At 37.1% G+C, this 13,069-nt stretch overlaps 1 protein-coding gene across 7 annotated transcripts in view; it reads right to left on the bottom strand.

The window, feature by feature from the left end:
- The window catches only part of nrcama (neuronal cell adhesion molecule a), a 68,412-nt gene that overhangs the window by 21,988 nt on the left and 33,355 nt on the right, over window positions 1-13,069 (bottom strand). For 4 of the 7 annotated variants that reach the window (XM_079816903.1, XM_079816902.1, XM_079816905.1 and 1 more), the window contains exon 3: window positions 1,540-1,771. In XM_079816903.1, coding sequence (XP_079673029.1) covers window position 1,540 — 1 coding nt within the window. In that variant the 5' untranslated portion in view covers window positions 1,541-1,771. Of the gene's footprint in view, window positions 1-1,539; window positions 1,772-13,069 lie in introns of those variants that run through there. The other 3 variants (XM_079816906.1, XM_079816907.1, XM_079816901.1) reach the window with 2 other exon arrangements.

Raw genomic sequence — 13,069 nt, 5'->3', positions numbered from 1 at the left:
AGTAAATAACCAAACTACTTTGTCATTAAAAAATGCTTCACTCTTTACCTATGCAATCTTTTGTAACATTATACATGTCTCTACTGTCAATTGAATGCATCTTTGCTGAAAAAAGTATTAATTTCTTTCAAAGAAATCGTACTGACCCCAAACTTTTGAACGGTAGCATATCTTATATATTCATGTGGTTGATCACAGCCACAGAGAGAGTGATATAAATAGAAAGATGGAAGGAGAAAGAGTGACCAATGCTCTCTAAAAGTCCTTGTATATTCTGCTTACAGTAGAGATGCTGACTTAACACACTGTCAGTATGTAAACGTGAAACGCATCTCTAGAGAGCAGCAGCTGAGAAAAGAAAAACACACTGCGAGGACTCACGGTGACATGCTCAACTGCATTTCCATTTTTATAATGAGGGATATTTTACCATTTTTAGTGTGCTCAAATTAATCTGGACTGAAAATCTTTAAAGGGGTCATGACATGGATTCCTTGAGGTTCACTTATAATGTTAAATGAACAAAATAAACTACTTGTTTCCAACACTGGGATCCTTCTGAAGTCTGTACAGAGACACAAAAGAGATGACATCTCAAAGCGAACGTTCTTTCACTCATCTATATGTCCTGTTGTTGACAGACTCAAGTGCGAGGAGTATATAAAGTTGCATTATTAGTCTGGTCTGTCTCAGCGGTCTAATAGCGCTCATCAGTGTCAAAATGATTGAGATGGCCAATCAAATCAAAGTAGGCGGAATTTACCGCTCACAGAAGCAAAGCGCAAATTCCAGCACAAAGCGTCAGTTTAATGTTGAAAGAAAGTGAGGTAACGTTTCACGTTTTCGAAATTTTAGGCATACAAATAAAAGTACATTTGTGCATATTTTAATAGTTCAAAATGATTATTTCCCAACTAGAATTAGACCTAGAATTTCCTTCACTGTTTCCTATACTTCACTTCTCTGTTTCTATAGGCTTTATAAAAAATTGGTGTGCCCCCAATGTTCAAGACATGGTTATAGCCTTGATGGATTCTATTTGCTTTTGACGTGACACGATGCTCACATCCAGAGTAGGCAAATGTCAGCCATTAAGCAACTGAATGCTAGTGGGCAGGGCCAATGGTTCGATGATGTACAACTATTCGTCAATGTCTTGCTCTGAAGGCAAATGTGTTTGCCCATGTGACATCACAAATCTCACAATATAAAATTTTTAGAGCTTGATTAAATAAGTGTTTTGTTAATAAGAGGACAATGTTTTAAGCTATGAAACTTGCTGGATCGTTTAAAGACCTCTGATATGTCAAAAGTTTAAGGCAAATTTGATTTCTCATGTCATGACCCCTTTGATTTGATTTCTAATCTTGTCTATAATGTCTAAAAAGATCCAAGACTACTTCTTCAAGTCAATCACATATCTTGACTTAGTTAACTCGTTTTAAAACAGGCTATAGGAAACTTTTTTGTGCACTAATGTCAAATAAATCTATGTTAGTGTGAATTATTACATTTTACATTAGATTTCATTTTGGTCACTGCACAGTACTCACGATCTAGAGGCACTTCTAATCCAGTGGTCATGTGACCCAGCAGCAGCAGCATCATCACAGCTCCTTCACAGAGCGTGCAACTCCTCTTCCTGTCCATGGCAGGGTGCGTTACATGAAAATCCTTCCCCTCCAGGTCAAAGCAACTGGGCCTTGTGATTCGCACTCAATGTGACCATTCAAACATGCAGTACAGGGGCATCCAAGACTAGCCAGTGAGTCTGTAAGAGAAAAAAAGATATAAAAAATAATGACCTTTTTATGCTACTAAAAGCACAAACAGATGGCAAGATCTTTATTAGGGAATCCGTGCTGGAGACGGACAGCTCGCGTGGGCTCTGGACATACACAGAGACATGTGAGGGCACTCAGCTGGAAGAGACTGGGACGCTGTGATGGCAGCAGCACCCTCAGCACTGGCATATGGATGTCAATACACATGGCTGAAGCACAAAATTACACAGCCTGCTGTCTGGTTCCTCAGAGGTGGGTTAAGAGACCCCCCTCAAAAAAAGGACAAATACCTTTCCTGCTCCAGAAAGCCTTTTGTTTTATCGTTCAGCTTTCTGCGTGCACTGAATAGACATTTATGAAGCGCATTCTTTCAGAAAGCAGTTAAAAGCAGAATGTGGTTTAAAAATGCTCTTTAGAAAACAAAACAAAAGCAAAAATTAAAATAAATCTGTGGATAGGGAAATAAAAATATAACACTTTATTTTACAGTGTCCTTGTTAAATATGTTACATGTACTTACCATAGCAATAACAGTAAATTATGCATAATTACACGCAACTAACCCTCAACCAAACCCTAATCCTACCATAACCGTATAGTAAGTACATGTAGTTAATTAATATTACCTAGTACTCAATATATAATTACACTGTAACAATGACACTGTAAAATAAAGTGTAACCAAAAATATTAACATACTAATTTATATTAATTTACAATCTAAGACACTGACTATAAGCTATAACATCAAATATATGTTTCCCAATCTTTTAATGTGGCATAAACATGTTTACACAGGAATTACAATTGCTGTATAACACGTGATCATTACGATGGATGAGTGAATGCAATGTTTTTTTTTAATATATATATATATATAAACTCAAGTAAAAAGTTTTCAGTGAGGAAGGAGGAGTATAATGTGTCAGAGAAGTGAACTAGCACTGGTCGATCCTGCCGATAGGTAGAGTGATTCTGCTGTGTAGCAGGCTGTGTCAGGGAAATGGGCTCTGCTTTGCATAATTCATGAGCTCAGAAACCTTGACGGAGTCATACAGCAAGAGAGAGAGAGAGTGCATGATTCTGTAGAGCAGAAAAATTATCTCAAGGTAAAGGTTTCAGACATTCAAGACAGAGAAAGGTTCTTCTGGATATCACTTATGCCACATTCTGGAATATATCTATATCACATTTCTCTGTGATACATATCTAATATATCTATATCACATTTCTCTGTGATTCAGGAATGGTTACCTAGATACACTTTAGGCAGTGATAAATCTACAGTAGAGGCCAGTTGCTTGGACACGGATTAAAATATGTTTTAAAAATGTAATGCTTTCCATGTTAAGACAAGTCTTTAGGAGACCCTGATTCTCAGTTAGGCAGGTCACATATACGGATGTGAAAATAAAAATACTAACTTTATTCATTTATATTAATTCATGATCTAAAAGGCCTACAAAAACTCTTTAAGATGCCATATGAGAAATCAAATTTTATTACAAAAATAAAACAAAACACAAAAATGTGCAGTCAAAAAATGAAGAAGTGAATAAATAAACTCAAGGGCCTTTTAGCACATTTTCTGGCTGAAGAAAAAGGCAAGACTCCCTCAACACAGGAAGAGACGTAGATTTAGCACATCAGTATTTCAGACAATGTGCACAGCGTGTCTGATGGCTGCTATGGTGACAGTATGTGCTCAAGCGCCCTTTGGAAAAACCCAAACTGGCCAGTTGCAGTAGAGAGAGTGACAGTGACAATGTCTTAAATGGAAACTGTCAATCACATTTCCTGTTGCCATGCAATCAGCTTGACCTTTAGCTATTCTCAAACATAAGAATCTGTGAAAAGAAAGTAGCAATGTCATCTGTGCCTTTTAAAATGAGAGAATAAGATGCAACATAGGCCCATAAGATGCGTTTTGGTTGATCAGATCATAAATAGTAGACGAGGGAGACACATTCACGTTCACACCTGGTGTTTTAATCCGTCTCTTCTGTTCTGATTTCTTCTATGGGCGGGGAAATATATGGGCTTTCTCAGATCTTTTCATCTAATGGATGAAATAAGCTCACTGGAGACGATGGAAAAACACGTAGAGCAGCAGCTTTCGATTCTGCTCTGACAGCCGCAAGACAACGCAGAACGCGCTCAGTGCATGATGGTGAGAGGACATTGTGCTTGGTACGTTTTTCGTCTTCAAACCAAACTTAAAAAAAGTTTAAATCCTGTCTGGCTAGTGCACTTCCCACAATTTTCGAATGCATTCGACCACACGAGCGTTTACACCATGAAAGCAATCCAGTCTAATGCGTTGTCGACTACCTCAGGTCCTAACTTTGTCCTCACTTGATTTGATTGTGTTCAATCCACTTAAATATAAGCAAAATTGAAGTTTACTTAATCCGTTTGCGTTGAGATTACATGAATGATTTGCGTAGGCATGAGTTATTTTATGTATTTTTGAGCAAGGTGAGAAAAGGGAGAGAGACGTGATAGTGTGTAATAGTGTTTAATGTTGAATTATGTTGGAACAATTTAAATGACAGTGTGTTAACGTTGTGGATAAGAGTGGAGCATTTGCTTAGGCTGTGGACTAATACAGCAATATCATAACTGCATTGCTGAAGGAGCTCTTAATGCTTAGCATTTAAGATGCTGATGTGTGCTATTGCTAGGTAAAAGTAGCTAGTGTTGTATTATAATTCAGTTGTGTTACATTAAAATTTACGAAATTGAATTGGATGAATGAATATATGAAATTGAATGCCTGAATAATGGCCAGGAGCCATATAAAATTTGCTTTGAGACTACTTAATTGGGTCACTTAAAAAGACTTCATTCCATGATGTTGAAGTAACATGAACAAATTATGTTTGTTTAACTTAATCGATTCACGTGGGTCCGATGTACAAGATTAAATCATGTATATCCAACACACTTTTTTTCTGAGTTAATGGTTGAAAGTGTACAAGCTCAAAACGTTTTAGATCCCATTCACACCAGTATTTAGCGTTGTTCCCTTGTAATCCGATTACAAAAACACATCTTTAATGCCAAGTGTAAACAGGGCCAAAGAGACAAAGTCTAGATTCATGTCTGTGTTGTGCAGTCAATGTCTGCCTGAATTACAATGTGCATAACACAAACAACATCGTTTTTTAATCATTAAATGTTCAACACTTTTTCTCTGGCAATAATTCATGATTTATGACTGAATGAATTAACCAACAGATGTTGTGCCCGAATTCAGGCTATTAACATTCTGGTCAAATGAACTGAATCAGGACAAAGTAATGAAACATTCAATTACATTGCTTCATTTTACATATAATTTTCATTATAGCTCTCAGATTTCTTTTCTTTTTTTCTTTTTTTTGGGCCTCAAGACACTTTTGTTAATAAAGAGAGTAAGTGTGGGGAAGAGATTGGAAAATGTCATGAGATAGACTGCAGCATGGCTCAAAAATAAATTCACAAATAAATATGCTATTTAAATATAAATGATAAACATTTGTCTGCTTTTAAATGGTGGCTTGTAGCCCTGGCCCTTTGGCATACGTAGACTTTACAAGAGATCAGAGGGATGCTTTGGGTAACAAAGAACAGAAAAAAAAAAACTGATTTAGATACTGTGCTGAGTCATTCATATCGTGACAGAACCTACAGAGATGGAGGAGAGATGCAGCATAGGTAATCTGATCTAATCACACTCTGATTGGCTGGATGAAGGACTAAAGGCACGGGCATCTGTCATTCTGTCCTAAAAGATGGATCTCAATCTAGGGCAGCAGGGCTTCTGAGGCCCCTTTTCTGGACCAACTTAGCTAATGGTCTCTTTATTGGATGAAGGCCACCCTGAATGGGCAAAAAAGAGAAACACACTAAAGGGAATATGTGTCACACATATGCTCTAACAAGCCAGAGTAAACCTTTTTATCAACAATTTTCCATAAATGCTTAAAAAAAAAAATCAAAATATTTTATATTTAGAGACATTCACATAACTTGAGTTACTATCTATAAGTCATCATGCAAATTCACTTTCAGCAAGAGACATTTTGCCACAGGCTTTTCCAAAACCAGTCTATTTAAGTATTCATCTCAGCATAATCCTGCATAAATTTAGAAGAATATATGCAAATGAATGACATCATTTACATATGAATGGCCTTCTACTGTAAAAAGTGAACAGAGACCATAACGTACAGTCAAAAGGTCTTCATTCATATGGTTTGTTTTGACCACATCCAACTGCTGCCTTTTGCGGGTTTGGCTCACTTGTTGTTTGTGTTGACAAGTGCTTATTCTCTTTCACGAGAAGGGAGATCAGAAGTCCTTGTTGACAAACTTTTTTCGTATTTGAGTTTGATTCCAGCTATCCTTTTAAACCAACCTTTGGTCCGTTACCATACCATAGTAAAGAATGTTTGCTTTTTCCATTGAAATGTCTAGTTCTAAGTCAGAATACTGTAATTACACGAGTCCCTTTAATGAAACTTTCATCTATCCCGTGTATAAGGCCACAAAAGTGTGAGAACCATCGACAGTTGTCCATCCCAGGTTGGGGAGGGTCTTTCAGAGAGTGTGTACTGAGAAGGGCTGGATATTACCATGAGAATGAGACACAAAATAAACTCCTATATGATTAGAGACTTCATGTAAAGTGAAAGGGTGAACTTATTCAACATTGCAGACACACTGCATATCATATATAGACCAATCCACACAAATATACACCCTGAAATATATATATTTTAACAACAATAATATTATTTTACGACCCCCAAAAACCCTAAAGAAGCACTTTAGAAGACAAAATTAAAATGTGTCACATCAATTCTTTCTTTAACTTTGGAAATAAAATGTCTTTAACCTTAGAAGTCCGCCCACGGACAATCGGATTAACAGAGAGTTATTAATAGAACAGTTATTGTAACTGAACTGTCACTGAACATTGTATTGTACTTTGTCTACTCTTTAAACAGCAGTATGGTAAAAATGGAAGATTATGGCAACAGCTTTCTTACCTGTACGCGATAGTTATAAACGGCAGTTTATTTCAGTTTCCCCCCTCCGTTTGGCATAAAACACTGTGTTCGTAGTAATCTGATTAACTGCAACTGCAACTGCAAAACACAGAGGTTTTTCAGATTTTCCATAGTTGCGTTCTCTCCATATTTACGATTCTTTGCTTCTTTTAGCCACTGCCTACAACACACTGGATCCTTCAATGGAAACCCAGAGTAACTCCCGCTAAATGTTTACTCTATGAATTCTAGCACCCGGAAACAAAACATATCAACACTATTATGACTAAAAGATTGCTAAGAAGTATTTCCTACTAAAGCAAGGCAGTTTTTGATTTTCTGGTCAAGCGTATCCATTGCAGACTGGTGAGAGTGGCCTTGGATGGCAACATGCCCAGTGCATTATAGGGTTTATTGTTATGCATTACGTTTAACATTATGTAAAGTTTTTCCTACAGCTTTTCTTCTTTGTTTTCAGGTAGCACTGATTTCCCCCCAAAAAATTGGCCTTCAACTGCACTGTACAACAATAACTGGACAAACTCAATTTAATTGCGGGCAGGATTTCTATCGAATAAATATGTGTAGCCTCAACTCATAAAAAACAAATTCATGCAATTAAATGTAATTGAGTTGGTCTAACTCAATTTGATCAAATACAGTTTAAATGAAATTGATACATTTATAAAATGATGTTTTATGCTTGTCAAACTTAAATTAAAACATTTAACTGGAAAATCAATTATAAGTTTCATTCATCATTATACACAATGTATATAATGAACAAATAAGAGAAGAGTGTCAATCCTGACATTAGCTTAGATCACTGCCCACAGCCTAAACACAGGCATTACTCTTCTGCATATTTGTACCACAAAATTCAAAAACATTACAGAAACTCCTATAAATGCCCAACATAACCGAACATTAAACACTAACATTAACTAACTATCTTCCCCTTTACTGAAAAACACATAAAATAACACTTTAATCCCTAAATTTACTCTCCTAATGCAGTCCTTTGCAAAGCATTCTGGAAACTACAGATCCACTGCCCAGTTATTTATGTCAACAAAAATGATTAATGTAGTTTTAACACAAATGAACTAAGAAAACTTCAGTTTAAAATATATTACGTTGATTAAACACAATTAAATTAAGTTGTGACAAAATGTAATTGTTTTTGTTAATTTAGCTCATTTTAATTAATTAAAAGTATTTTTTTGAGTGTGCATAGGCAGCCAAATTGTTTTGCAATGAAGTACCCTTTTAAAACTTTTCAGAACTCAAAACAGAAACCTCAACTATAAGTTGACCTTATAGGAAAAACATAAATGATAAAAAAAAATATATATATATTTTAAATCACCCTTTTAAAAGCAATTTAATTGGCAAGATTAAGTACTGTATTTGTAGGCACTCTCTTTTATAGTTCACAGCCATCTGGAGAATACACTCTCAGAAAGAGTACATGGGAAACTTATTTCCTCTGATAGTACAAGTTCTTCTCAACAGCTCCTTCACTCTGAAGAAGACCTGAGTCAAGAGACCCAACCGGGCTGCTAATTTAACGATCCCTCCGTGTCCACGGCAACACACTTATTACACACACATGCCTATTAAAAGACACACAAAACCCAGCCAAACCCATCCATCTTTTTAATGTAAATCCAAGGAGAGGACACTACTGAGAGAAGCCCTCTCAACAGCTCTCCTCTGTCATTGGAGACTGAAAAGAATGAACCGCTCTTTACTTTAGCACAGGATGCCTTCAGGCCAAACGAGAGGGGACATGATTAAATGTCTCTTTTCACACCAAAGTCTGAAGCCCTTAAAGAGGGAATTAGACAAAACAGTGGAAAAACAGATGATACAGCAGCTTTATGCTAAAAGCTTTTGCTGTTTTAAAGGGTTAAAGTTTGTTTACCAGCTCACATGTGTTCTCTAGACAATATGCTGTTTTGTTTTGCATTTTAATTCATAAAGTACCTCTGGGCCAATCAAATCCCTGTTTACTCAAACAGTTTATTGAAAACATTACTTTGACGCATTTGCAAGAGCACGAATGAAGAAGAATCAATGAGTCAAGGAAATTGATTCAATTATCTGTCTGAACAAACGGAGCTGGTTTCACAGCATGCATTTCATTTCAGATGTTATTATATGACACAACAAACAAATTTGTCTTTTGAAAGTCATAATTAGACGCCATGACGTTTAACTGTACTTATTGTACTGCTCCGTTGGCAGTTTGTCTGCCATTACCTCGTTGCTATGTTCAAAAACCAACAAATGACGTTTTCGGAAGCAAGACAATGCTAAACCACAGCCCCGCATTGTTTTAGAAGTTCGCTGCCAGGGTTTAGCATAGTAGTACTATCTAAATAAATGAGCTAACTTCATTTTGTGAGGTTATCCACAGCTAAAGGGTCACTTGTTTTTGCAGTGTCAGCAGAATGAGAGAGCTTTCTTTCTCTCCTGAGCTTTGGGAAGTTGCTGATTGTCAGCACACTCCTGTCTGGCAACTAACACACTGCATTGTTGCTTTATGCTGTTTATAGTTCAGTTGAAAGTACAGTATGACCCGAACCACTCTGAGCAGAACTATTCACTTCAAATAAAGAACACACTCTGAAATTGAAATGTAAAAACTTGGGAAAATATAAGTAGATCTCGGATGTAAATGTGCATAGGTTTCACATTGCTTTTAACTCATACTTGTGATGTATTGTGATGAGTAATATACACCGATCAGGCATAACATCCTGACAGGTGAATAGAATAACACTGAAAAATGGCCATTTTGAGCCAGTTTGACAAGGGCCAAATTGTGATGTCTAGACGACTGGGTCAGAGCATCTCCAAAACTGCAGCTCTTGTGGGGTGTTCCTGGTCTGCAGTGGTCAGTGTCTATCCATTGAAGGAAAAGTGGTGAACCGGCAACAGGGTCAAGGGTGGCCACGGCTCATTGATGCGCGTGGGGAGCAAAGGCTGACCCGTGTGGTCCGATCAAACAGACAAGCTACTGTAGCTCAAATTGCTCAAGAAGTTAATGCTGGTTCTGATAGAAAAATGTCAGAAAACACAGTGCATCGCAATTTGTTGCGTATGGGGCTGCATAGCCGCAGAGCAGTCAGGGTGCCCATGCTGACCCCTGTCCACCGCTGAAAGCGCCAACAGTGTGCACGTGCCAGATACCACAGCACACCTTCAGGGGTGGAGTACATGCCTCGATGGGTCAGGGCTGTTTTAGTAGTCATAATGTTATGCCTGATCGGTGTATATAGAAAAGTTGGCTTTAAGTCATTTTGTATAAAATGTTATCAGTTCTCACATTTTGAACCATTTCACTTATAATTGTGATGTTTTATAGTAAAATAAAATAATTAATTAATAAAGTTAGCTTAAAGTCACATTAATAATTTTACATAAAATTGCAGGATTCACAATGCATTCACAAAATGAAGTTAAAAAAACCCCCCACATCTATTAGACAGAGGGCCACTTCAATCAAAATCACAGGATTTCACATGGGAAATAGACTCTTTAGAGTAATAAAAGCTTCCTGTGAGGGCCTGTTTTTCAAGTTTCTCATTCAGGTAAATACCAATCACTTGCATTGTTATCACAAAGCTGAGGAGGATGTGGAGCACACAAAGTCTAAAATTACCTAACTCGGGTAAAATTACCCTCCTAGGTAGCTAAAAATATATAAAAAAATATCTATATAATCAAAATGAATGTCAGACTAAAATATACTGGCCTTCAGCCTTCAGAAACTACTACAAAGCATTAATTATTTAAAAAGCAGCCGGGAATGTCCAGAAGTGACTCAATGGTTCCTGAAGGCTGCGAGTCATAAGTCTGACTTCATTTCTGCAGCGCTTTTCCCCGAGCACATGTGTGACAGTTACAGGGGGGGACGTTATGTTTTATTCAACACTGATTGTAAAGGAGCTCTCAAATGTCACACAATCTGTTGATCAGACTATAATCCGCCTCAGTGCCGTCCTCTTGTGTAAAATCTATACTCTCTTTTCATCAGTGATGAGACACTGAGATGGTGGGTCACGTATTTCATAAAAGACCTCTTCTAAGAGAGGCCACAATACTGTTAAAAAGATTTATTTGTATTCTGTAGAAACACAATGATTGTGAAGGGTATCTCGATGACCAGACATGACGCCTCTAGAAAGATGACAGAGGTCAATGCAGTGAGAGAAGCATTTCTAGAGTTCCAGCATGGTTTGAATGTGAATTATTGCTGCTATGGTGGTTCGTGTTTAGAACTGAGTTTTTTTTAATGAGATACTTTAACAATGTTACCAAAATAGAATCATTTCTGTCTTTTTTTATAATACATCATACCTTAATTAGTGAATAAATGAATATAGATAAATTCTGGGTTAAAAACAACCCAAGTTGGGTAGAAAATGGACTAAACCCAGCAATTGGGTTGTTTTAACTCAGTGAAAGAGTCGCTTTAACCCAGAGTTTGGCTTAAATGTTTGCTTAAAACAACCCAATCGCTGGGTTAAAACAACCCAATTGCTGGGTTTGTCCATTTTCAACCCAACTTGTGTTGTTTTTAACCCAGCATTTTTTAGAGTGTACAGATAAATAATGAAAAATGTGCATAACTTGCTAATTTATTCAATGAAATGCATAACTAGGACAGATTATTCAATATATATATAGTATTCTATACACTCTAAAAAAATGCTGGGTTAAAAACAGCCCAATTTGGGTTGAAAATGGACAAACCCAGCAATTGAGTTGTTTTAACCCAGCAGTTGGGTTAAATGTTTGCTTAAAACAACCCAATTGCTAGGTTAAAACAACCCAAACGCTGGGTTAAAACAACCCAAATGCTGGGTTTGTCCATTTTCATCCCAACTTGGGCTGTTTTTAACCCAGCATTTTTTAGAGTGTATCAGAATACATTAATTCATTTTTTTAAAGTACGAATTTAAAAATATGTTACCAATATAGTACCAATTATGTTTTAGTTTTTTATGTATAATATATAATACTTTATTTTTTAAATGCATTTATTGTTAAAATTCATTCATTCACTATTTTATTTCTATGCCATTTTCTATGATATCTCTTTTCACAGTTTATTTTAGAGAATGCGGGAGGAAAGGATGGGTTGGCACACTGCTCTCTCTGTTCCATCTGCTCGGCGCTCAGATAAACTGTGGTCATCTGTCCACATGCTTCATGTGGGTGAACAGGAGCTTTTACAGTATGTGCCGATATCACTGCCATTACACAGTTCGAAATGTGCTGTGATGTAATACATGTCATGTCATCTAATCCTTTTGTGGAGCAGGAACAGAATTCTCAGGCAATAAATGTAGTGTAGTTATGAAGCCAGAGTTCAAATCTGCATTACAGGCAAATATTCAAGGGCTGGTTCACTATACTTGGAATATAGTGCACAAGTCAAATTGACTATGATGCTTGAGGTAGTTGTTCGCTGAACATCTGGCTTGCTAGCCATGGTCACCACTCACTTTGTGTAAATAATGACAGAATTTTCATTTTGGGGTCAACTATTATTTAAAGGAACACGCCAACTTTTTCAGACTTTAGCTTATTCACTGTATCCCCCAGAGTTAGAGAAGTCCATACATACCATTCTCATCTCTGTGCGTTCCATAACTCTGTCTGACGCACCCACCGCTAGCCTAGCTTAGCACAAACACTGGAGGTAAACGGCTCCAGCTAGCCTACTGCTCAATAAGTGACAAAATAATGCCAACATTTTCCTATTTGCATGTTGTGATGTGTATAGTTACATCGTGCAGCGGCCCAATTATATTATGCGGCGCCTGAAAATAGGCTAACTTCCGTCAACATAACCAACGTGACAACCTGCTTGCACAGAGAGCGTGCTTGGGACAATTTTCTGGGGACTATTTCCATGGCAAAGTTCCTTGATTACTACGCAGGAATGAGAGTATAGTTCCTAGCCATATCGGTCAAGAAAATCGCAACTTTTCATTTTAAGTCGGTCTTAGTACACGATTTGTAACTATACACATCACAACATGTAAATATGAAAATGTTGGCGTTATTTTGTCACTTAGGCAGTAGGCTAGCTGGAGCCATTTACCTCCAGTCTTTGTGCTAAGCTAGGCTAGCATTGGGTGCGTCAGACAGAGTTATGGCACGCACGGAGATGAGAATGGGATGTATGGATTTATCTAACTCTGGGGGATACAGTGAATAAGCTAAAGTCCC

The sequence above is a fragment of the Gobio gobio genome (genome assembly GCF_949357685.1).
Source record: "Gobio gobio genome assembly, chromosome: 5".
In the NCBI taxonomy this organism is placed as follows: Eukaryota; Metazoa; Chordata; class Actinopteri; order Cypriniformes; family Gobionidae; genus Gobio; species Gobio gobio.
The sequence above is the reverse complement of the archived record's forward strand: the minus strand, read 5'-3'. Positions and strand labels throughout refer to the sequence as shown.